Below are 25,355 nucleotides of genomic sequence, written 5' to 3'. Positions count from 1 at the left end.
AATCACTCTGTATGCTAATATGTTTCCAATTTACCTTGAGTTAATATGGTGAAGATTCAAGATAAAATTAAAAGTGTTGGCCTGATTTTCACCCTGTAGTCCCTAAATACTTTTTCTCCATTTGTGTAAGATGGTCACTGCTGACTTTCAGCATTGGTTGGGGAAGAGGGAGCTTGCATGGTTCATGCTGCTGTTCAGGTTCCAATCCCTGAACTGGGATGGTTACATGTCACTATAAAATGTGATGAAGAAGATGATACCACCTTTGAAAATCTATACCTGGCCTCCCTCAGCATTCTAGACTGGAACCCAGACTCACAGGTCTTCCAAGGACATGTGATTCACTCCTTGGTGGCCTCTAATTTGTTTTTTTTTTTAGAAAAAAAAAAAGTAGTCCTCTTGTCTGCTGGGCATCTGGGGATCATCTTGGAAAGGACCAAGTGATCTTTGTTCCTGAGAGAGTTGGAGAATGAATGATCTGTAAACTACAGGCCTCACTGAGTCTTGAGGGAGGAAAATAAGCCCAAGTCAGAAAAGGACCCTGCCGGAATAAGTGGACATGAGTACCAGGTCCCCTGTATCACCCAGGGATGGCCTTCACATAAGCCTTCTCTGACAATTCAGCCCCTGATCTCATCACTCATATACCTTCTTGTGGTCTAATCAGGGCTTCTCTTCTGGCCAGGCATGGGCATCAGAACTGCTGCTGTGACTTCCTTCACGTGCCCCAGCAGTCACCCAAGGGGCCCTGATATCCTACCTGTCATGCGGGTTAGGCTCCATAGCTTCTGAGAGCCAGGGGGCCACAAACCCTCCTTTACGAATCCTCTGAAATCTCTGTGTCACTATGGGATAGGAGGTACCAGTCACTTCAGGGGATCAGAGCAGCAGTCAGAGAGGAATTATGTTGGTGACTTTTGCATTGTAATAAAGGAATACCTGAGACTGGGTAATTTATAAAGAAAAGATGTTTAGGTGGCTCACAGTTCTGCAGGCTGTTACAAGCATCACACCAGCATCTGCTCAACTTCTGGTGAGGCTTCAGGAAACTTCTACTGGTGGTGAAAGGTGAAGGGGGAGCAGGTGTGTTACATGGTGAGAAAAGAAGCAAGAGAGATGGGAGGAGGCACCAGTCTCTTTTTAGCAATTGGATCTGTGTGAGCAAGCAAGAACTCACGCATTACTTGGTGAGGAGGGAATAGGGAAAATATTGAATCATATTCTATTGTATAACATCCCCCAAAACCGCAAATTGTCTAAATTATAAAACTATTGTTAAGTTAAATGTATGTTTATTAAGTTTTTAAAAATCAAAATAAAGCTCTCATGTCATAGAAACCAATGATGAAGAATTAGCAAATTCATTTCCACATTAAAAAATAATAAGTAATTAGCCTGGCATTGAACTGGTTCTAAGTTCTGGGACATTTTGGCATTTATACAATTACCACTATACTTTTATATGGCATCAATTACACTGTAATAGGCTCATGGCAAATAAGCATATCATGACTTCTAATATAAAGAACAGAAACTACTAAGTAACCTTAGTAGTTAAAATTCTTGATCCACATAACTACCTATTACCAGTTAAGTTGTGGAATCTGTGGTTTTGATGTATAATTGTCTGAATTAAATACATTAATGTGTAATTACATGAAAATAAACCATGTAGCTTAACTCAATTGCAATACAATTGTTATCACTGAATGTAAAGTGATACCAATTAAACCTTCTTTTAAACACCACAAATTAAGAATTAACTACTAAAGAAACCCTAGAGTGTAAAGTGGTGGTCTACTATAGGTGGAATATCCCTTAGTATTTTCAGAGATTTAATGGCATTCCTAAAATTAAAAACATCTTTCTCCATTATTGCTGGCATTAGTTGTGCCTAATTCAGGAGAATTTCTTTCTCTTTTCTCTTTTTTTTTTTTTTTTTTTGAGACAGAGTCTTGCTCTGTCACCCCACGCTGGAGTGTCGTGGCACGCTCTCAGCTCACCGCAACCTCCGCCTCCTGGGTTCAAGTAATTCTCCTGCCTCAGCCTCCCGAGTAGCTGGGACTACAGGCATGCGCCACCACACCCGGCTAATTTTTGTATTTTTAATAGAGATGGGGTTTCACCATATTGACCAGGCTGGTCTCAAACTCCTGACCTCAAGTGATCTGCCCACCTCAGCCTCCCAAAATGCTAGGATTACAGGTGTGAGCCACTGCGCCCTGCCAGGAGAGTTTCAAACAGGCACTAATTAACTTCTTAAAAGATAGATGTCAACAATTCAGCATTTGCAGTGTTGACAGAGACAAATTATGAAATCTATGTTCATATAATTTCAGTGGGTGGGCAACGGGGTGGAATTTGGGAAAGGAAAGGCCTGATATTAATGCTAATACTATTACTTAAATTATGAAATTTTGTTTATCAGAAACAGTTGGGTGTTGGCGATTTTGTATCATTCAACCTAATAAGATAGTAGCAATTAAACTACTTTATAAATAGCATAGAAATAAAAATGCCATCTTTTATGATATATTTATCCCTCATGTGTATTGAGTTGATCTTTTCCAAGCTGAGTGAACTTGGACAAGTTATTTAATTTCTGAGTCTCAATTTTCTCTTCAGGAAACTGGGGGTAATAACAGCTACACAATGGATTACTGTAATGATTAAATGGAGGCAACATAGTCAAAGACCTTGGTACAGTGCTTTAATATGAAATAGACATCTCTCCCCCCTCCCCATTAGGCATCTTTTATGCTTATACGCATACTTGTACAAGGAACAAATGGCTTAGATCTGTAGGGGTCTAAAATATATCAGACGAGTGAGAATTTCATCAAACTTGTAATTTTGACACAGCACATACATATTTTTCACATGGGATACATATTGTTAACAGGAGAATTTGATAACAAGTGATTGAACTTCTAGAGCTGGTGATTTTTTTTAGCAGAACTTTAGATATTTAAGAAAAATTATCTGCATCTAACAGTCAAATTTTTCCCTTCATACACCCGCTGTCTCTAACCTACATGTGCTGCTCTATGACCAGGTCTAAATTCCAGATGTTCCAAGTAGCTCTTCATTTAATCTTGTCTTCTGATGGCACCTAAACAAATAATATCAAAACTTGTACAACATTTAGAAAGTGGAACTTGAAGATTTTCTTTCTGTTAGACAAATAGACGCCATCTGGAAAAAATAACCCCAGGCGCTTGGACACAGGAGCATGACGCTTATTGGCTGGACACCATATGAATACCTTACACTACTTTATTTGGCTCCCACCCTTGCCTGCTCATTTCAAATCTTGCACACTTGAGCAGGCGCTGGGCTGTTAGACAAGGGAATCCTTGTTACCCATACACCCAAACACTATGAAGGCTCGCTCTTAATTTGAAAGATAAGCTTGCAAGAATTATCTGGACCGAAACGTTTCCTTTCATACTGTGACACCTGTTCTATGAAGGACTGCTATATATCACTGTGTATTTAATATTAATTGGTAACGATGTTTGATTTTTTATTTCTTCCATGTATTTTTCAACATTTACCACATTCCATTTCAAACAGGCATGTCCTCACATAATCTTTCCTTCCTGTTCCCCTCCCTCCCTTTCTATTTTATCTAATGCTAGTTTGTAAAAGAAAAAAAAAACCCACATATGTTAATGCTATTTGTTTTACTGCTGGCTTTTATTCCAGAATTAGTATTATAATAATATTAGTACTATTTTGTCTTTCAAAATGGACAGAACTGTATTTAAATATTTGCAATATTATTTGTCAGCTCTTATGGGGAAATCAAGTAAATCTTATTGGAAATCATAAAAGTAATCTTCACTTTGATTTTGATGATAAGATCTTTGTGATAAAAATAGCTCTTAATGGCATTTTCTTCATATATCAAACTTTCAGTGGAACTACACTTTTATGCAGCATGCTTAAGTCGCTCCGTTTCTAAGACATTTTCTTTTGTCAATTGTGAGCAGGTAGCCTTTCAAAACCCAAAAGCAATTGCCCAGAACTTCTGGAATTCATTTTTATTACATCCCATGATCTGAGCAGTAGGGAGCCCCGTGAAACATGTTTGATCAAACGTTAATTTTATAAATTGCCTTCCTTCTGTACAATTCGCATGAAAAAGGTATTCAGCTAGATTAAAACTCTGGAAAATTTTAATGGGAACTTTGAAATCTGTTTGAGTTCAGCTTTTTGGAAAAATAAAACCACCTAATGGAAGTGGTCTTTATACGAGAAGTGGATCTGCCTTTGAGGCAATTTTCTTTCATGCATAATGATGAAATGGCAGCAGGATAATCTGAAGGTTTGAAACGTCTTTGCCAAATCCATATGCTTCTTGTAATAATATCTAAAGGGTCAAGTGTGTTTGATATGATGATGAAGAGCAAGAAGATGATAATTTGCAACAATGTCACTTTTGTCTTTTCACAGTCCTACCCTGGTCCGAGCCTGGAAAGTGAAGACTTCAACATTCCACCAATTACTCCTCCTTCCCTCCCAGACCACTCGCTGGTGCACCTGAATGAAGTTGAGTCTGGTTACCATTCTCTGTGTCACCCCATGAACCATAATGGCCTGCTACCATTTCATCCACAAAACATGGACCTCCCTGAAATCACAGTCTCCAATATGCTGGGCCAGGATGGAACACTGCTTTCTAATTCCATTTCTGTGGTAAGAATCTGCTTACCTGTTTGTGGTGGGGGCTGAGGGATACCATAAGGACAAGGACCAAGTTCATGCGAGGGCCTGGCATTGTGATAATAGCATTCTGAAACTGTTTCTAGCTGTGGAGACAGTTATTTATAAATCATGCACATTTCTAAAGCAATGTTCTATTTTATATTTAAGTCAAGGTAAAATCAATTAATTACTTGTGCAGTCACTCGTATTTATGACCCAAAGTACTAAATATTGTTTGACACTGAATGTGCTGTCATAGAGTCAAACCGGCTTACCAGCTGTCAGAGAAAAAGTCATCTCGAAAGATGCCACCTCTCATCCAGTGGAGGATTCCTCCCCAAAAGGGAGATCCCCACATCTTCTGAACTGCAGCTGCTGTTAACCTTGATTTTCCTTCCTATTTTTGGCTCTCAATTTCCACAAATGTATACCATAGGAAGGTAAGAAAAAATTTTTGAGTTTTATTTTGGAGGTATAATTCTGGTGATCAAAATTTATCTCCATTAAAATGTTGCAGTCTACTGGACCTGTTGTCTAACAATTTATAATGACAACACTATGAATTCCCATTAATTTTTCAAATTTAATAGGAATGTGTATCAACCAGCAAACTAGCAAAAAATCAAATTCTCAGGCTCTACCCAGGGCGACCAGTGGTTTGTATTTTTTACAAGCATCCCATACTTGAGAAACACTGGCTTATTATAAAATCTTTCTTCTGATTTTTATGTCATCTGAAACTTAATAATTTCTCTGTCTATACCCCAATAGTGGGAAAAAAAAATCAGTAGTAGATGGCCAAGGAGAGAGCTTTAGACCATGTCATAAAACCCTCCTCCCAGGTTTACAGTGACTTTTAATTAGCACTTTTTGGTTTTCATTGTTCACTCACTTAACAGTCCAACTAACTCTCTTGTCATTTTCATAAGTCATCGAACAGTACTGTCATTTTCACAATGAATAAATTGATTAACTTGCCAATATTATGTTGTTTCTGATTAAAAAAACACATTTCATATTATCACTTATCTAAATCATTGGGGGATATATCTCTAACTTGAGTGATTTTGCAGGACGACTTTTCTGTTAATCATGAACATAAGGGTGGAATAAAAGTAGAGTCAAAAGAAACTCCAAAGTAGTTTCTTTAGAGAATGAAACCCAGAGCCTACTGCCTAATACACAATGGTGTATAGAATTTTCCTAAAATCTGGCAGCCATCTGGGCAGCCAAGAGGGGAGAACTCATTGGCAGCACCATCACTCAGGTTTTTAGATTATATTCCACTTGTATAGATTTAGCTTATGAGTATTAAGTATGACTCCATAAATAGAAAATGGATTTTTTTTAACGTGCTAAATGTGTAAAGCTGAAAAATGTATTTCAGTGTAGTCACCTTGAAAAATCACCTGCCTACTTGTCTTTGGGACTAAGCCTTCAGACCCAATTCATGAGCCAAAGAAGGCATTCAGGTCATGCCTCTGCAGGGACCCGTGTTCCCTAGAGAGGAGAAGAAGGGGGCGTTCAGTATACATGGAAAATGCCAGTTTTGTTCTCTAGGCTTATTCCCCATGGTAGGAGTGAGATTGGGGCCATAGGAAGGATAATGAGATATTCGATTATATAGTTCAAGTCTTTTTCCTTTATAAAATTTACCTCCTTTCTAGTAACAAATTTACCCTCCTTAGCATTTCTACATCCATCTCAATACACCTTTAAGAGACGTCACTCTTAAAGAAATGCTTATGCAATGTCAGTAACTGTGGCTCAGAGATTTTTTCCAGATTTGCTGCCCATGGCAGTCATGCCATCCTCAAATGGCACATTTGGGACTGGACTCAGTCACAGCCACAAGATAGGCCATTTTCATGTCCATTCCCACTGTCCCTTCCTCTTTCCCTATTGGGAGCTTCCTTCTGTTCATAAAATTTCCTTATGCTCTCTGCCCACCAACCTACTGTCAAAAACTGGACTTTGATAATTTTGCCTCAACATGATGTTTCCCTAGGAACTTTCAACACTTTGCAGGGTGTAGGGGAAACAAATCCCCTATTTGGCCTAAGATAAAGGAATGAAGCTCTGATTTGCTATTCTAGTTCTTGAAGGTGAGCCTGTTTGGGATTTTCATAGGGTGGCAAGCCTTCCCAGTACCCCTCAAGCTACATTCTGGAGCTGCACGTCTACTGTGCCTCCTCACAGCACTGGTCCTAGCCTTTAATGCTGCAAGCAAAAAGCGACTCCAGCAAATGCCCGTGTTGGTGAGACGGTGGGTAAGGTTCAGCACTTCCCAGTGGAATGTGGTGTGATGATGGAGCTCTTCTATAATCTGTGCTGTCCAACAGCAGTAGTCACTGGCTATTAAATGTGGCTAGTGGGACTGAAGGACCAATTTTTCATTTTATTTTATTTTAATTACTTTACAGTTAAGTAGCCACATTCACCCAGCAGCTACTGTGTTAGACAGTATAGGTCTAGTTAATGATGTTGATTCTAGCATTAAGTCTATATTAAGCCCATTTTTTCCAGGCCAGCATGGTCTCAGAGAAAGAAGATTTGGAGATTAAATTTGTTGTTTCTGTTTCTCAAGGCTTGCGGATCTCTGGCTGGATTCCAGAAGCCAGAGTCTGATACACTATAAAGTTGCAATAGAAATCTAATAAAGTTGGAAGAATCAGGAGCTATCTTTTGTCTGCTAATTCCTGTGAGAAACAAAGAGCCTCTTCAGTTCTTGTTTTGAGCTCCCACATGACTAGAATGCCATTCCTCAGTGTATATATTTTGAATGCTTACCATGGTCTCAATGTTTGAAAAGGCTCAAATGATTGATAAGACCTAGCTACTGTCCTTCTGGACAGTGAAAACATAAATAGTTATGAAACAATTAGAAACATGGGGCAATTAGAGACCAAGAGAGTGCCCAACTCAGATGTACTGGCCATGAACTCAGTAGGAACTCTTAGTTGAAAGAGTTTTATACTCTGGTTTGGGTATAAAACTTAGTAGAAAAGGTAGGACAACCGTCACGGCTTGAAGGAGGGCTTTGATTTGGATAAGCCAAGAGGAAAGAAAAGGCATGTTGGAGAGTGTTCAAAAATCAGATTGGGTATTTTGAAATGAGAGATTTGACCAAAACCTTCAACAACCACCTAAAGAACTTGGGCATGTTAGGACAGGTTAGAAGCAATCGCTGGTGGTTTTTACTCAAGGGCAAAAGTATTATGAAAGCAGTGTTGTAGGAAAATCCTTCTGGCAATAGGACCCTGTGTAGATAGCAGCGGTAAGAGACTGGGGTTATGGAAAGCCGCTGGCTCCTGTTATCCCAATGTAGGTAAGATGTGCTGAGGAACTAGAGCAGTGTGGTGTGCCATTAAGCCATTTTTGCATCCACAAATATGTATGGATCTAAAGATGAACAACATTTTGTCTTTTTATATTTTACATTTTAAAAGCATGAAGGAATTAGTTTCTTTGAAAGAAACTTTGAATATTAAATTTGCTCATCACACTTCCTTGTAAAAACTTACTAAAACTCTTTGCTAGCAAGTTTGCTCATGGCTAATATGATCACAAAATTTAACAACTGAGCTACGGACTGGTTTGCCAATTCTTGAAATATGTTTATGTGTAGGGACAGTTTACGTCATCAGTGCCCATTAGACAGGAAAATAATGTCTACAGATATGAGAGTTTAAATGTTGCCCACCTCGAAATGACAGTGCCCCTTCCAAGATTTTCTTTCAAGGTCACCTACAATATGAGAACAACAAATAAAAGCCAACAGTTGTAGATTCTAAATATTGATTTTGCTGTGAATTTAAAAATCCTATGAGTAGAAGCCATCCTGGGAAAATTTATGTGTAGGATCAACTTTCTCTAATTATATTTTCTAAAAGCTCTTGAATGTGATCAAAGCTGAGCCTTTTGCTGTTAGTATTGCGATTGTATCTTTGTATTAGTATTTTCACATGATGACATTTTAGTATTCGAATGGATCAAGGAAGTGAAAAATACTTAAGTTCTTTTATATTATTTATTGTATATATTTAGATATTGTATAGATTTTAGATGTTATTGTGATGTTTTATATATGCATTATGAGATATTATAGATGTGTTACTTATATATCAATTATTATAATGTATGTCATTTACTGAAATTTTGTTTTTAGATATATTCTCTTGTATCTGCCTCTGTTTCTTATCTCCACTGGCAACATAAGTGATACAGTTTCACCATTTATAAGCATTTCCTACAAATACCTAATATATTAGACATCAACAATTTAGTCCAGAATTAAAAATCAGTGTCTGAATGAGGAACTAGTATCCCAATTTTACAAATGGAAAATGAAAGTTCAAAGTGATTAAGTGACTTAATGGCTTAGTCAGTAATTACTCCAGCTTCCTTATCAGGAAAATGGGGATGATAATTCTAGGCCTTACCTCACGGGGTTCAGGAAATATTTAAGATTACGCAGACCAGTAGCTGGCACATAGGAAGCATTATATAAGTGTTGGTTAAATAAAATGAGAAAAGCAAGCCTGTATGACTCTTTTGGAGAAGTTAAAATGCATGGGAAGGAAGACTTTCCAAAAGAGTTATTTATACTTTCATCCTGAATCTTCACATCTGTCAAAAAAGACTGCAATAAGCCTACTATTAACCAAAGGAGTATTTACCCTTTACTGGGTGTCTTTATTTATCATTGTGATTCAAATTGATGTCTTTGGGCCAGAGTGCGTCAGTTCAAATCCTGGCACTTCTGCTTACCAGCTGTGTGACCGTGAGTAACTTTTTGTGCCTCAGTTTCACTTGTTTAATCTCATCATGTTGTAAGTATTAAAGTAGCTAATATCTGTAATGTCTGGCTAGATATATTCAATGGGAACCTCTTTCTGATAAAAAGGTATCCAAGGTAGATATCTATATTGCCTTCTGGAATTTATCATAGACATATTGGGGTGCATCATACATAGGGTGAAAGTTTTTCCCAAATTTCCCACCACTTTTTTGCATTTTCTTGTCTGTGCCATTTTATTGTTAGTAGGGATTCCTGCAACTAGTTAAATTTCTGGCACTTTGAAAAGGATTCCATTTTCCTGAAGTCCCTCTTTTCTAAGACAGGCTATAAAACAGGGTAGAATTTCTATAAGTATGTAACTGTCAAATAAGTGCCAATTAGTTCTGATTCTCTAGGTCCAAGTTAAACAGTCATTCATGACCCAATATGCAAGAGTTCCATTTTTCTCAACATTCCTCTGAGTTATTTTGATAGTGAGTAATTGATTTGTGTGCACTTCTCAGAGATGGAGTCTGGTTAGAAAAGCATTGAAATGAGAGCCATGGATAAGCTTGTCAGTCATGGGCAAGTCACTGAACCCTCTTACCAGCAGGGCTGAAGTAGATCTATAGAAGACTGGATCCACACTGAGCTTGATGGGAGTGGTGTCAGGGGTGGGGCACAGGAGTTAGAGGAAACAGTGTTGCTTTTATTTTTCTTTGCATTTCTTATAAAAGTTCCCTTGAACAAATGTTCTGCCCCCAAGAAGATGGAAAGCCCCAAGACTAGTTGATCTCCATGATCCTTCTCAGGACTAGCATTTTCCTGTAATTTGTTTTCTGTCAACCACACAACTTTGATCTAGACTTTGAGACTCACCGGGTTTGTCATTTTAGTTACTTAGTAATTTTTCTTGCCATGGCTTTGGCTGTCTCAGTGTTTTAACTGCACCCCCCACCCCCCTTCAAAGTTTAATCAGTTATAAGAACCTACTGGATAGATAATTTCTTTTGACTGGAAAATGTAATCCTGCCATTAAAAAAAAAAGTGATATTGCTTTGTGTGGATGGATAGTGTTTTCATGTTGTTAAAAGGAAACTACAGAACTATTTTAGCAGAAAGGTAGAATAAGAAAATGCCCATATTAAGTATTCATGGCTGAAGAAAAATCCTTTGATTTCTCCAAACTGAAATCAAGAGCCTCTCTTCTGTTTTTCCCCATTTTGGTATATTCACCGCTGCGCTTAATCATGGATTGGTGAAGGGGAAAATGCAACCTTGTATAAAGTCATCCCAGACTCTCAGCCTGGCCTATATGTGGTGATTGCTTGTTCTTTGTGCAGTCAACAGAAGCTCTTTCATACAAAGAAAAACCGTGCAAAGTTTTAGAATGGCCTCGAAGAAAGGATTCATTTAGAACCTGGGCTTTTTGTAGAGTGTGCTTCCTAATGACACATTATAGAAAATTTACAATGAGGAAAGCAACAAAGGCGATTTCAATTTCTTTGAATGTGTCAAATTTCCAGTTCTGGAGTTTGAAATGGAAAAAAGATGTTAAAAGGCAATAAAATTGGGGGGTTTATTTCCCAAATGCCTTCTTTTTCCAGTGAACAAAAGCAAGCCTAATGTATATACTCAGATTTATTGTCATTTTTAGCATTCAGTCATGGTACACTTTGCATTCAAAGGCAACTGTACAACTGTTTTGACAACCATCGCTTTCATAGGTGCTATACAGGACTCATGAAACTGAAGCAGAAGTGTTCCTTCAGGCCTATAGGGAGTGCCGCACATCAAGGAATTCAGATGTATTAGAGCAGCATGAATTTCCAATATGTTGCCATTATGGAAAAGACCACTGGCATATTGAATAATGCAGCTTTCAAAGCCAAGCAGAAAATGTGATTACAGACAATTTGATTGCTGTTTTTAAAATAAATATTTTCCAAATCTTGAGGTATTTTATTTCATGTAATGCATGAAGTATGTAACCATGGACTAGAGCTAAGCATCTTTCAGAACACGGAGGAGCTTATGATGTCAGCCCATTTAATGATGGAATAATACAAGTGTTTGTTTAAAATGGAATGGATGTCACCGCAGCTTGTTTCTTTCTTTAAACAAAGAGGAAAATAAGCCATAAAAAATAATTTTGCCACTTTGACAGAAGAAAAATGATGAAGAACAATTATTTAGCATTATGCCACAATTCATCAAATGTTTAGCAATTACAGCCTGTTTTTTTTTTCACAAATTATCCTTTTTTGAATATTGCAGAACACAAGAACAATGCGTTAAACCACTTTAATACTGTGAAGAAATGGGCTGGTTTTTTTGTTCTTGGTTTTGACCAAATACAATAAATATGCGGGTTGGTTGGGTTTTTTTCTTTTTGGACAAATTCTTAATAAGGCCAAAAATAGGTGTTGTTTGTAGTTAATTGTTAAGATCTACTTAAGATCTTTGTTTGCACAAAACAGACTACTTTGAATGTGGTATTGATATAGTTCAATGGACTCAGTATGTTAACGATTTGGGGCTTTTATTGCTATAATAAAATATTATTCCAAACTAGAGTTCTCCTTAATAGTATTCAGGAAAGGAGCCAATTTAAAAATAACGCTTTTTCTTTTCTTAGCCAAGTAATCAGACTCAAGATTCACTTGGTATATAGGAGTTCTTGTACTTTTTCTTCAACCCTTGAGTTCATACAAATGTGTGCCTCACCCATGCATGAAAGAAGTAAAAGGAGTATAACATCAGTTATATAATATGCTGTAAGCAAACTCTGGGACCTGCTTAATCCAGTCTCTTAAGTCTAGGCAGGAGTAAACCTAAACCATTTGAGATATGTGGTTTTCTAAGAGCCAAGATTCCATAACTTTCCTTGGTAGCCTGTTTGTGTTTAATTAACCTTGTAACATTAAGTTAAATTGCAGTAAGAGATTTAGATTCCTTCCAGGAATTTCCTTATTAAAGTTAAACCAAAATCTCTTGCTTACCAAATAGGAAGTTTTAGCCTATTTTGTCTGCCTCAGCCATCTGAATGCTTGGAGAACAGTTGATTTCAAATATTTGACATTTATTAAGTCATTCCTGCAGTTGTGTTTTATCTGGCCCAAATAACCCCAATTCCTTTAACCTTTCCTCAAAGGTCATTATTTTTCAACTTTTAAATCAAATTAGCTCTTTTTTTGACATTTATGATCTTAAGGAATGTTGATGACAATGGATGGCAGAGCTCTAGAACCTGAGATTGCAGATTAATTTCTGATTTTTTCAAATTATTCTCTGCCTCTATGTGGATGTGTTATGATAGGGTCCTTAATAGCATCATTGATTGCTGATATGTTTAATTGCTGATTCATTGATCCCTCCTACAGTGTGTGACTCTTGCTGTGTTGGTTTCTAGCCAGCAGTTTCCCATTTTGTATTTGTGTAGGTCATATCATGTCCTAAAGGCAAACATCTGAAAAGGCCATTGTGGTATTGCTCTTAAGGCGTCTTTTTTTTCCTGCCTGGGTATCAATTATTTAGCAAACAAAGATGAATAAAAAAATTTATTGTAGTTTATATTTGAATAATTGTCTTTGGACAAAGGGATTCTAAGTATGTCCATAAGTAAGAATTTCCAGATCCTAGCCATGAGCTTTCAGTCATTAGTTATAACTTCAAAATTGTTAGTAGAATGTTTCCTAATGTGTTGAGGGGGCAGTTTGGGGAAAGCAGCACAGAACCTGGATAAAGAAGACATAGGACTGGAAAGAAGGAATAAACAATAAATGAAAACAGGCCTGTTCTGGATAGCAGTTATATACCTGGAGTATCTGTCCAGGCATGTGTAGGGGTATGGTTGGGGCTTCTTGTGGGTGGTCCTTCCTCCAGTGCTTCTTCTAGAACTGAGCTCTGTGCTCCTCATTTCAGGTCCAGCGAATGTTCTGTCCTCGCTCTCCTACCTTGAATAATCATGCTGGTGCTTCATGTGTCGAGAATTGCTTTCTCTTTCCTTCCTTCCCCATTCAGCATTAACACTTAGCATTAACTCCACTCCCCATGGAGAAAAACATTTTTCTTGTTCTCTCTCTGCCTCATAAGCTCATTACAGGAAAGAGGACCTAGAAACCCTGAGAGCTTACTTGGTTTCATTGCCTAGACCTCCATGTAGAAACTGCTGATAACAATGCTCTATATAAGTGTACAGCCCATAGTAGGAGCTTAATAACTTTTTCTGATTGAATGAATCTATTTGTTCCCACTTAAAGTTATCTCTAGCCATAATATTTCCCCCAGACAGGTACAAGATTATTATTGCTTTTTGGGCTGACACTTCTAAGCAGTTGTTTAGTCTTCTAAAATGATACAAATATTCCAGTTTTATAGGAAGTATAATGTCATTTATCATGGTGTCTAAAATGCTTTAATGCTTTCAAAATACCTAAATGAATTTGAGCCCTAAACATAGATCTAACTTTATAGTCTTAATACTTAATCAACTTACTACTGATCATTTCTAACCTATTCCACTATTAAATTGATGTATTTGACAATTAATTACAATATGTAGTTGATCCTCCTTTTTAGATAAATCCATTTATTTTCTGAGTATGGCTATTTTTATAGAGAAAAACTATCAGTAAAATTACAAGACTTCTAAAGGAGTATATTTGTGCCTAGTCTTCCAAAGTCTTGGGGCAGAAGTAGCAGTAATATGAAAAATTAATGTCTATTAAACATTTGCCCATATGACTCATGTTATTTTTTTAATTACAAAATGATTATATCTCAGCTTGCCATGTCTTTGACTTGCTTTTTGCTTGATTTATGCAAGTAGATTATTAACATTGAAATGTTGCATTATAAACTCATTTTGTCATGAAATCATAGGAGAATTCATCTAAAATATTTTTCAGGAGAACAATGAGCCAGTCTCATTTCAAGACACCACTATCTTCATTATTCATTAACTATTATTATCTAGAGCATATGGGAATGCTTTAAGAGCAGGTTTTGGTTTTAGATTTTTTTTTCATTTTAGTTTTTTTCTAGTTTGAAAGTTTCAAGGTCTCTTATGTGGACAAGCATTACCTACAGAAACCTAATATTATTTGTCTTTTTATATTAGCCATTTATATACTTCTTTCTGCCAGCAGCAATACACACTGCGTAGAAGAAAAAGTATGAAGTCCTGGAGGGTTTTTGACCATTTGTTACAGTCATTAAAATACTAGATTTGACTTTCCTTTTTTAAATAACTTAAAATATCAAAAATACCAAAATCATCCGGAGAACATGTCTTTTTTTCTTTCAACTAATAAATATATTTAACATTTTGATAAATATATAATCACAAAAATGATAGTTAAATTCTCTGAATTTAATGGACTATACAAATTCCCCAGAGAAATAGAAGTACTCTTTGACAAAGAGAGGATTAAACTTCTTTTTGTAATTCAGGGTAGCATTTTTATTTTTGATAGGCAAAAAACCCTCTCAAAATGTGTTACATTTGAAAAGCATTATTTTTCAACCTTTAGGGAGTTTTGTTTTCTTTAATCATGATCTTGATAATCTTTAATAAAAATATGATCCAACCCTGTAAACATATCATGCTATTAAATGCTTTACATTTTTATATCTATTGTATATGTAATCACATTCTGTGTTAACCAGTAGATGTAACTAATGGTTTACCAAATGGAGATAGGATCATAATTCATACCGTATGAAACTTGCAAATGCTATGGATGAAAGATAACTCTCTCTGCAGTTCTCAAGACAGTGGATTCATAAAGTTTATTGCTAAAAACGCTGTATTATTAAGGCTATCAAGAGACAAAATTATTAGCATTTTGAAGTATTTTTTTTCTATTGTGATGTGTGTGTGTATATATATATATATATATATATAGTGCTTGAAAAGTTAACAGGAAAAGGAAAATAGGCTATGATCACGTAACTGTTTTTCACATAGAATAAAAGTATGCTACTTGCATCTGTATGTATGTATGTGTGTATCTTTCTTTCTGTCTCTCTACGCATTCATGTGTTGATTAGGTTTGTGTGTCTGGGACTCTGATCCCATTGTCTTTAGTATTAAAAGGTAGCTGCACCAAGGTGAAGCCATGGCTGAAAGTATCAGTGGCCATTTCCCCACTGGACAGATGCAGAGTGGGACCTCTTGTTAATAGCTACTATCACATGGATTTTTTCTTGTGTGTGGTTGTTTTTTCTTTCCCCAAAGCAGCCTTGTTCCTGATTTCCATAGCACACAAGGCTGGCCTGTATTTCCCAGCTAATAGCGGACGCTCTGCCTCCTCTGAAGCTGCGCTTCCCTGCAGCATCTCCCGCATAAATCAGACATTTCTAGGGTGACTTCATGATGCCTCAGATCTGCAGGTGGTATGTATAGTGAATGACAGAACCCAGGAACTGATCGTTCACTTGGGTTACATCTATTAAACTTGGCGAAAGCATGAGACCAGGAAAGATCAAATTCTCAAATATGGAACACTTCTTAACTTGTCCGGGGAGTGTTGGAGTCACCCGCAGAAACCTACTGATGGCATTGGGATCTTGAGAAGCCGTATGAGTGGTGGGTATGCCTGTGGGTCTGGGTGAGGCCACCTGCACTTGAACCCTGGCAGGCCCTTCACTATCCACATGTGACCGTGGGGAAGTGATTCCACCTCTCTGCACCTCAGTTTTCCTGCTGGTGGTGAGGCTTGATCTGGTCTGTGCATCTGAAGCCCTCCGAGCAGTACTGGGCAGAGAGTGAGCTTCATGTCAGCTACTGTGTTATTCACCTCCTCAGAACCCCCATAGGTTGTGGTCTGGGTTTTTCTCATACTATCTGTCATTCCTCTTCTCATTACTGGTATCTGTGTTCCACGGGACGTTCTAACAACCAATACACTGACATTTATTGGGCTCCGACTCTTGCCAAGTCCTGGGCTAGGTGTTTTACACACAGTTTTCTTCTTCATCCCCACGATCACAGCAGGAGGTGGGAGGTGCGATTCTCATCTTACGCAGAAGGACCATGGGACAAAGAGGCAGAGCACAGGGATGGACAGCTGGCAGGTGGTGAACTAGGCAGGCTGGGGTGCAGATCTCCTCTACATTTCTGGTGAGGCTGGGAGCCGTGCTTTTACACTTGGTAGAGGCTTGGTGAATTTGCATTGGAAACCTCAATTGAGCCTTTTGTCCTCTCTCTGTCTCTCAGTCTCTCTCCTGATGAACTCGGCACCGTGATGACTCAAGCTGTCAGTGTAAAGCCAGCATTCACAGTTCTGCCCTCTTCTTTAGAAAATCAGAATAAACTCATATTATTTTTACATTGCTGAAATAATAAAAGAGAATGAGTAGAGAAAAAGAGAGATCCTACATTTCAATGAAAGAAGGATGGGCTTGAAATCCTGGCTGGGTGACTTTGACAAATCAGTTGATTTCTCTGAGCCTGTTTCCTTAGCTATAAAAGAAAAAAAAAAAAGGTGTGACAATGATCATATTTATATCACCATATGGTTGTGGGGATTAAGCTGGATACAGGATTAGCATTTTTAGTACCTAAAGGTGTAGGTCCATTCTCAAGTCACTTGTTAAAGACATTAGCTTTCCAGCTAATGAAAAATGTCAGCTCTTTGTCAAAAACCCAGTAATTTAAATTATACCAGTCTTCTGCAAGGAAGACAGCGTTAGCGCCTCAGGTAGCAACAGGCTGTACAACAGACAAGGGTTCTGCAGCTCTAACTGAAGACCAGGAGTTGGGGTCTCCGCCATTTACCACATTCCCATTATTAGCCAACCTCAAGGTATTCTTTTCTCTCCATCAACAGTATAAAAAAATTAGCTTATAAATGTGTGAAGATATTTAAATCATTTTATAAAGAAAAGGAGGAAAAATTCTAGGCAGCTTGCCAAGAATAGTAGGTCTAAAATTAGCTAGAAATGTTTACCTCTCTTTATTAAATTCCTGCTACTTTTTCTAATGTGTTTATATCAGTTTGTCCCCTCTCAAAACTGCATATTCTATATGCAGTGCCTTCACGAAAGCCAAAGAAATAAACGTTGAATCGTAAATAAACTCAGCCAACTTTTCTTCATTCCTGTTCAAGAATGATAAATTGACGTGGCTGGGATCACAAAAGCATCTTGATAGGCCAAGTCCCGAGGGAGCAGCATACTCATGTCCCCCCATGGGCTCAGGGCCTTCTTGATAAACCCCAGAGTGAGGATCAGAAGACTGGTCCACAGAGGATCATGAGGCCATCGTGAAACCAGCTGTCTTCCTCTCACCCAGCCTAGGGAATGTCCCAGCCTCTGGGGATAGGGTTGTGGAGATCCCCTCATGAGGCCAAAAACTCGCTGGGAAGCCACTCTCTGTGCTGTGCAAAAGTCATGCTTTGATATCTCAGAAGATGAGCTATAGGGTCCAAGCATGTGAGCACTTTGTGAGGTTTTCATGGTAAGTCACAATCCAGCTCAGCCCAGGCACTCAACTGACTGCATAAAGTCTCCAGAAGAGAGTTTAGTCCGGGATGGATTTACCAGGGTAGCTCAGTGGACCAAGACCCTCTTATGCATACACAGCTGGTCTCCACTGCAAAGGGGAAGGGGCACATATTCAGAATAGTCAGTGCATGGTAAAGTGGCAGCACAGCCTCAGGTGGCAGAAAGCTATAGAAACATAGTCCCTTAAAAATGGTATGACAAAGGGCTGTTTCTCAGAGCGCAGTATACTTTAAAAGATGGAATAAAAATGCAGATGTGTTAAAAAACCAGGGGTATTTTTTATTGGTATAATGGAAAGAATGTTGAAATCAGGTGTGTCTGAGGGCAGAGAATCCCAAATCTAACATTGTGGTGTCCGTTGTTCCAATTACCATGCAGTGATTAGAAAGATGGGCTCGTCCTAGGTGCAGAAGCAGGCACAGGGTACTTTAGCTGCTGCCTCATATGTAAAATGGAGAAAGGTTGTTATCGTTTACTTTCTTCCTCTTGTAGTGTGGATTAAATGAGATAGTCCACGTAAGGCAATTGTCATAGATGCTTGTGAATAGCAGGTTATAGACTCTCCACTTCCTTGGCCTCCTGCTTTATCACAACAGCAGGGGATGGGACCCCGTCCTTCCCTGTGGTCTTCTTTCCTTTTGGCATCTTGGGCAACTGGAGAAGAGCTAACTGCGCGATGAATGCTTAATTCTCTTGAATGTACTATTGTCATTTCTTTATTCTCATGTGAGTTTTCATAAAAACAATGCAATTTTTATACTGTAACTGACATGATTTGCCAAGTAATGCTTTTTATCCACATTCAGTTAACGTTTTGGCCTTTTTAAATTAAAAAACTCAAATTTTCTGAGGTTTATAAAACAGGATCACTAAGTGTAGGATTTGGGTTAAACCCGTAAGTTCTCCTCTAACTTGCCATAGAAGCTGTGGCGTGAATGGTGAGAGGTGCAGGCAGGCCGAGGCTTGGGGGCTGTGGCTGTGCACGAGGTGCATCTCCGTGTGCCATCTGGGGCTGCTTCTGGAAAGTAGGGAGCGCTGCAGTGAGGAAGAGGAGGAGTCAAACTCCACCCCACATTCTCTCGCATTGTTCTCTAATGATTGTGTGAAAAAGATAAAATGAAAAATGTGAAACTGTTCCAAAAAACACAGGCCAAGTAAGCCAAAAAGAAATGACTGTAATACACATATTCCTGAAGAGGCCAGAGAAAAAGGAAAATAGGAATAAATCTCCCTGGGCAATCTATCAAAATGTTGAGAAAAATACATTACTAATGAGAAAATATCAAACACCTATCGGGAGACAAATGCACATAACTCTGAATCGTGGATCACAAGAGTTTCCTCAGGCACCTTGATGACAACTTTATGATGCATAAAATAGTAGATTCTCCCCTATTACGGTTTATTGGATAAGCACCTCCATGAACACAGGGCTGCCCTCCACAGGGGAAGGAAGAATCATGCCTGAAGGGCTCTTGGTCTAAGTTATGAAGAAGATGCCATTCAGGCATAAAATGTGTGAGATGAGAAAGTGATTAGGGTTATGTCCACGAGAGAGCAAACAAATGTTTTGACAAGGAATAGATCTGGTTATGGGTTCTTGGCTTTGAGAATCTTCGAGTGAGTGTTTGTGACAATATCCTGCAGATGGTGTCCAGGGATTTCCCTCCCTACTTCTGCTTAGTATGTGTGGAGAGAGGGGATGGTGAGGACAACTCTGTATATACTGTACAATTTGAAAATCTCTCCTTCTTACGTCTTCTGCACCTTCACATGTCATTGGAAAATTAAGGTGTTTACCTGAATACTAAAAATGCATTTTTACCTAAAATAGCAAGATGTTTGATGCATGAAAATCTTTGAATATCTGCAACTCATTATTCTGCATATCATTTTCTATTTGTGAACACAGCCGAATTACTGTAGTACTAGGAGCCTTAACTTTTTGACTGGGTTCTTTATCAGAAGATTCTCTTATCAGAAGATTCTTACCTTAGAGATTCATGGAATATAAAAGTTTCCAAAATTGATATGCAAGTTGATTCCCAAACTGAACCCCAGTTCTTCTCTTTGTGTTGCATTCATATGCATTCATGCACACAGGACTTAGAATAGCTAGGCCGTTGGGTGTCTACTATATGTAGTAGTGTATCATTCCAACCAACACAGCTGTGAGAGTCAAGCAGGTAACTAGTAATAATTAGGCCTACAACTGGGACTGTCTTGAGGGACCCGGAACCCAGGTCCTGGTAAGCTATGTATGAGACACTATGCTTGGTGATAGCAGGAGTACAAAAATTAATATGGAAATAGTTCCTGCCCTCCAGTGTCTAGTAAAACAAATGAGGTATGTATTCAGAAAATCACGCAACAGTTTAAAGCATCACTCTCACTTTAAGTTATAAAATGATGTAAGGAATCAGGAAAAACTACCTAATTAATGGAGGTAGTGTTCTTAAGGATCTTAAAAATGAAAAAAGGTTTGATTAATGAATGACAGGGAGAAGTGGGGAAGAAGACGTTTTTGGAGTGAGGAAGTTTCACTGAGTGAGTATTATGTGAAAGGAACCATTGTCCCTCCCAGGTGCTTGGCCCAAAAACCTGGGATTCATCCTTCGTTCATCTTATTTCTGTCACTCCAGACACCCAGTTATTTTCTTAACCAAACTGAGCAAGTCTCCACAGAAATGCCTCCAAAATACATTTTGAAACCTGCCCTCATCGCTTCCTTCTTCACCACTGCCACCATGATCCAAAGCACCATCTTCTTTGTGGATTATAGCAGTGATCCTAACTGGCCTCGCCTCCTGACTCCTGTTCCTCCATGATACATTCTCCACACAAGAGTCAGTGTGACCTTTTTAGCATATATTAATTAGATTGACCGCCCTTCAGTGACTCCTCATTGTACCTAGGATAAAAGGAGAAAAAAAATTCCGTTTCTTCATATGATATTCAGGCTCTGCCAAGATCCCTGACCTCAATTCACACTATTCTGCCCCTCACCGAGCTAGTCACACTTGTTTTCTGTCTCCCACCTCCCACCGGATGACCTTTGCGCTTAGCCATCCCTCTATTGGGAACATGCTTGCCCCAGATCTTCACATTCAGGTCTCAGCTCAAATGTCACTGCTCGGAAACTCCAGCCGTAAGTGGCACCTTGCTCCTGCCCTGCCGCTCACCCCTCATTACATCACTCTGTTTTATAAAATGAGTTGTCACTGGAAAGTGCATGTAATGAGGAAGAAGTGAATAAATATCAGCCACTTGGAGCATTCTTACTTCCTGAAATCATCTAGTTTATTTAAGTAGTTGATTGGCCACCTCCCACTGCTAGACTGGAAGCACCGTGAGAGGTGGTGGTCTTGGCTGCCTAATCCTGCTGTGTTCCACACGTCTAGAAGAGAGAAGAAGGCATGCCTTTAGTATTGTTGAATAACACATATATATTTGGTGTTTTTTATATATATGTATATACACATATATATATGTGTGTGTTTGTGTGTGTGTAAAACCTATCTATAATAAATTAAAAAGTCATTTAAAAATTAAAGGCTATAGGAAAGGTCACAGTTCATATTTTAATATAGCAGGGATTCCATAGAAGCAGGTGGAGGAGTTAGGTATGCATATGTGTGTATACACACGCATGCGCATTTCAATATATACACGCAAACACTAACTGTGCAAATATTCTAACTTATCATGATTAAAATATATGTTATGTCTTATCTTTGCCTTCTTCTCCTGTCCCTTCCTCCTAAACTTCAATCCTGGAGCTGTAAAATTCATAAAGCACACAGTTAGGAGAATTCCAAGAAAGTATACAGATATGATTGAGGCACCAGGGATACTGGCTTATCAGCCACATGAAGTAACCCATTGTTAACTTACATTTATATAGCACCTTCATTTAGGAAGATCCTAAACTAAGAACAGCTATTGTTCTCTGCTCAAATGCCTTAGCTGTTGTCAGGCCACGGCATTCTATGATCCAACAAAGAGGGAAAATTAGGGACCAAGGTAGTAATACACAATTCTTCTTCCCACCCCTGGGTACCTGATCATAGTCCTTAAAATGATAAAATCTAGGAGTCCGTAGGTAATAGAACATCATCATCATAAAAGCTCTGTGGTTGATTGTACTTATGCTTTTGAGGTATAAACATTAAGATTAAAATATATGTAGTGAAAATGACTTTGATAACTAAAAACGACCTCTTTCAGAGATTTTGAGTCCAACAGCTATTTAGGAAGTACTTTAATAATGAAAAACAATTATAAAAATTTCAGGTTAGCGGGTTTTAGTAAGATCTGGTTGATTGGCAAATAGTTTGCATAAGTATTTACAAAATTTGTAGGGAAGGGCAGAGAAGAGTTTGAGATTTTTTTCTTTTTCTTTCCTATTTCTGCCTCTAGGAATCTAGTTAGGGAAAGAATGCTTATTGTGTAGTAAAATTAACGTTTATTTTGGGGTTATTAGAAATACTGAAAGTGTAGCTGAAAGATCCTGGTAAGTCACTTAACTTATATGGGCCTTAACACCAAATGTATTCTAATATTTTTGGTGGAGTATATCATTTCATAGTTAACCATGTGGATTTTGGCAAATTGTCATATAGATCTGTGTCTTAAAGAACTGTTTTTGACATTTGGATCTGATTCGTTCCTATCTAGGTTGGAATATGAACTGGATATTTATTTGAACTTGTTTATGGATTTTTATGTAACTTGATTCTTACTACATTCTTAATGTCAATAGATCAGTAATCAAGTTTCAAAAACAGCCATTTTACTTTGCTTAAAGCAGAAACAACTTTTAATGAATGAAATATAGCTTGCACTTGTTCAAGAGATGGTGCGAGAGCTTCAGCTTCCAGGCTGAATTTTCCTTTTGACATTCTTCATGACGCAACCCTCTGATGAACAGTACCTCCTGGTTCTCTGTGTTTCCTTTCTTAACTCCGTGTCTCCACATAAGGCAAGATAGGTCCTAAAAAATGACTGGACACTTAATGTGATCAATCAGCCTGTCTGTCACCTATCCATGAGTCATAGATGCATATTTGCAGGAATCTTCACAATCTTATCTCAAGGGAATAATTAATAAACTGGGAATATCAGATACTTTAAATATATATAATTTTTTTCTTAGTTCTAACAAGCATATATTGAACTCTACCTCTGTTCCCAGAACTATGATAGGTGCTGAAGAAGTAACTTCTCACAGAGTAGTTATTACCTAGCTTACTGTCTAGATCAGAGATTCTTAATTTTGGCATTATTGACATTTTTGGTTGAACAAGTTTTTGTGGGGGAGAAGGATACTGTTTTTTGCCTTGTAGGATGTTAGCAACAGTTCTGGCCTCTCCCCATTAGATGCCAGTATTTCTGTCCCCCACCCCCTAGCTGTGACAGTCATAAAATGTCCAGACATTGACAAATATCTTCTGGAAGGCAAAAATACCCCTGAATGAGAACAACTGCTCTAGACAGACAATTTTGGTCAATGTGGAATGGGCAATGATTAGAGATTTCTTCAGGCCTTCTCTTAAAAGCATACTGCAAAAGGAAATAGGGAGTCTACCTATTTGCAGAGTTAGTCTTGCAGGAACAATCAGAGCATCAGAGATTTGAGCTGAAAATTACATGGCTCACTAGGCAAAATCCTTCATTATACAGCTCAATAAAGTCAAATCTCAGAGATGTTCAGACTTGCCTAAGTTTATACAGCTACCAGCAGCAGGACGAAACCAACCTCTTCTGACTCTCTTTGGGTTCTTCCCATCATACTTCATTGCTTCTGGATAAAGGAGGCATTGATATTGACAGCACAGTGCTTAGAACTATGACCTTCACCGTTTTCCTTGGGTAACCATTTTGACAAACGCCACTTACGCCAGTTTCCATGATTTAGTCAACTGCCAAATGATGCCAGGTGGACCTCCTGCCACTGCAATTCTCTCCACTCCATTGAGCACACTTTCAGCGCGTGCTCTCCATTTCTTGTCACTCCAATAACCAGGACATGATTTATATTTTTCTCGAAAAGTGGCTAAGTGAAAGCTAACTTTGAGCAAAACTCAGTGATTTTTGTATTTTAATGTAAATAAATCCAAATTGTTCTTTTTTCAAGCATCTAAAAATCCGGCAATAAATATTTTTTAGACTTTTACATAGAGCTTTATAAAACATTCTTATACTTCCAAGTATTGGTAAGAAAAGAGTAATATGGCATTTTTATTAAGCATCTACTAGCTTCAAGGCATAATGCTACTCCTGTAAAAAAATAAAAAATTTTATGAAACAGATACTAAGGAAGTGATATATAAATAAATCAAACTAAAGCGATTGTTAGAAGGTGACTTTACCATGACCCCACAGGTGAAGCACCAAGAGAATGAAGAAAAGGAAAAGAGAAAATGGAAAACAAGCATTCATCAAGAGCACATTCTGCCAGGCAGCAGGCTAGGTGCTGTACGAACACTGTCTTGTAGTCCTAAGATGTGAAGGGGTATCACTTCCCACATTTACAGAAAATTGTAGTGAAAACAGTGGAAGTGAAGGCATGCCAAAAGGAAAGGAAAACAAAGATAAAATTTACAATTTTATTTTATTTTTATTTATTTGTTTAGAGACTGTGTCTTTCTCTGTCACCCAGGCTGGAGTGCAGTGGTGCAATCATAGCTCACTGCAGCCCCAAACTCCTGGCCTCAAGTGATCCTCCCACGTCAGCCTCCCAAGGAGCTGGGACTACAGGCATGAGCCACCAAATATTTCAACTTCATTGCATCATGAAATGGGTGAAGGGGAGAAGTTGTATATAAGGTGGGAGTAGAGAGCCAAATCTCACCAAACATTCATTCAATGGATATGAATGAAAGAATAAACATTCGATTGGGGCCAGTTCGTAGAGAACCTTGAGTGTGAAGCCAAGACATTTGAACTTCATTTGTTAGTAAGGACAATGGAGAATTTGTCATCAATCAAAGGAGACATGATCAGAGTTGTACATCTTGTCATTTCTCTCCTAAGTCACTCTGTGGATATACAGGTAGAACACTCTGCTGTAAGATTAAAGCATGACTCAAGTATGTTGGGAAGGCCAGAAGGTTAGCATTGTCATCATGCTCATGAAGAGATAGGAGAGCATGTGTTTGTTTGTTACAGATAAGATCTTGGTAATGTAGTCAGACAGAAGTGGTGTATTCCCATGCCATGTGCACCACTGGGTCTAGAAAGGTGAGTTCACTCCTGAGCCGTGGGGTATCTCAAAGCGCAGCCCACAGAGGGGCAGCATCAGCATCATGTGGAAACTTGTTAAAAAGATAAATTCTTAGGTCCTATCCCAGAC

General features: G+C 38.2%; 1 protein-coding gene across 4 annotated transcripts in view; it reads left to right on the top strand.

The window, feature by feature from the left end:
- Positions 1–25,355, top strand: part of TOX (thymocyte selection associated high mobility group box) — a 305,464-nt gene that overhangs the window by 174,134 nt on the left and 105,975 nt on the right. For all 4 annotated transcript variants that reach the window (XM_003809058.6, XM_008961194.6, XM_055116574.2 and 1 more), the window contains one exon: positions 4,459–4,701. In XM_003809058.6, the coding sequence (XP_003809106.1) occupies positions 4,459–4,701 (243 nt within the window). The remainder of the gene's footprint in view (positions 1–4,458; positions 4,702–25,355) is intronic.

The sequence above is a fragment of the Pan paniscus genome, chromosome 7 (genome assembly GCF_029289425.2).
Source record: "Pan paniscus chromosome 7, NHGRI_mPanPan1-v2.0_pri, whole genome shotgun sequence".
Taxonomy (NCBI): Eukaryota; Metazoa; Chordata; class Mammalia; order Primates; family Hominidae; genus Pan; species Pan paniscus.
This window is presented reverse-complemented; position numbering and strand designations above follow the sequence as displayed.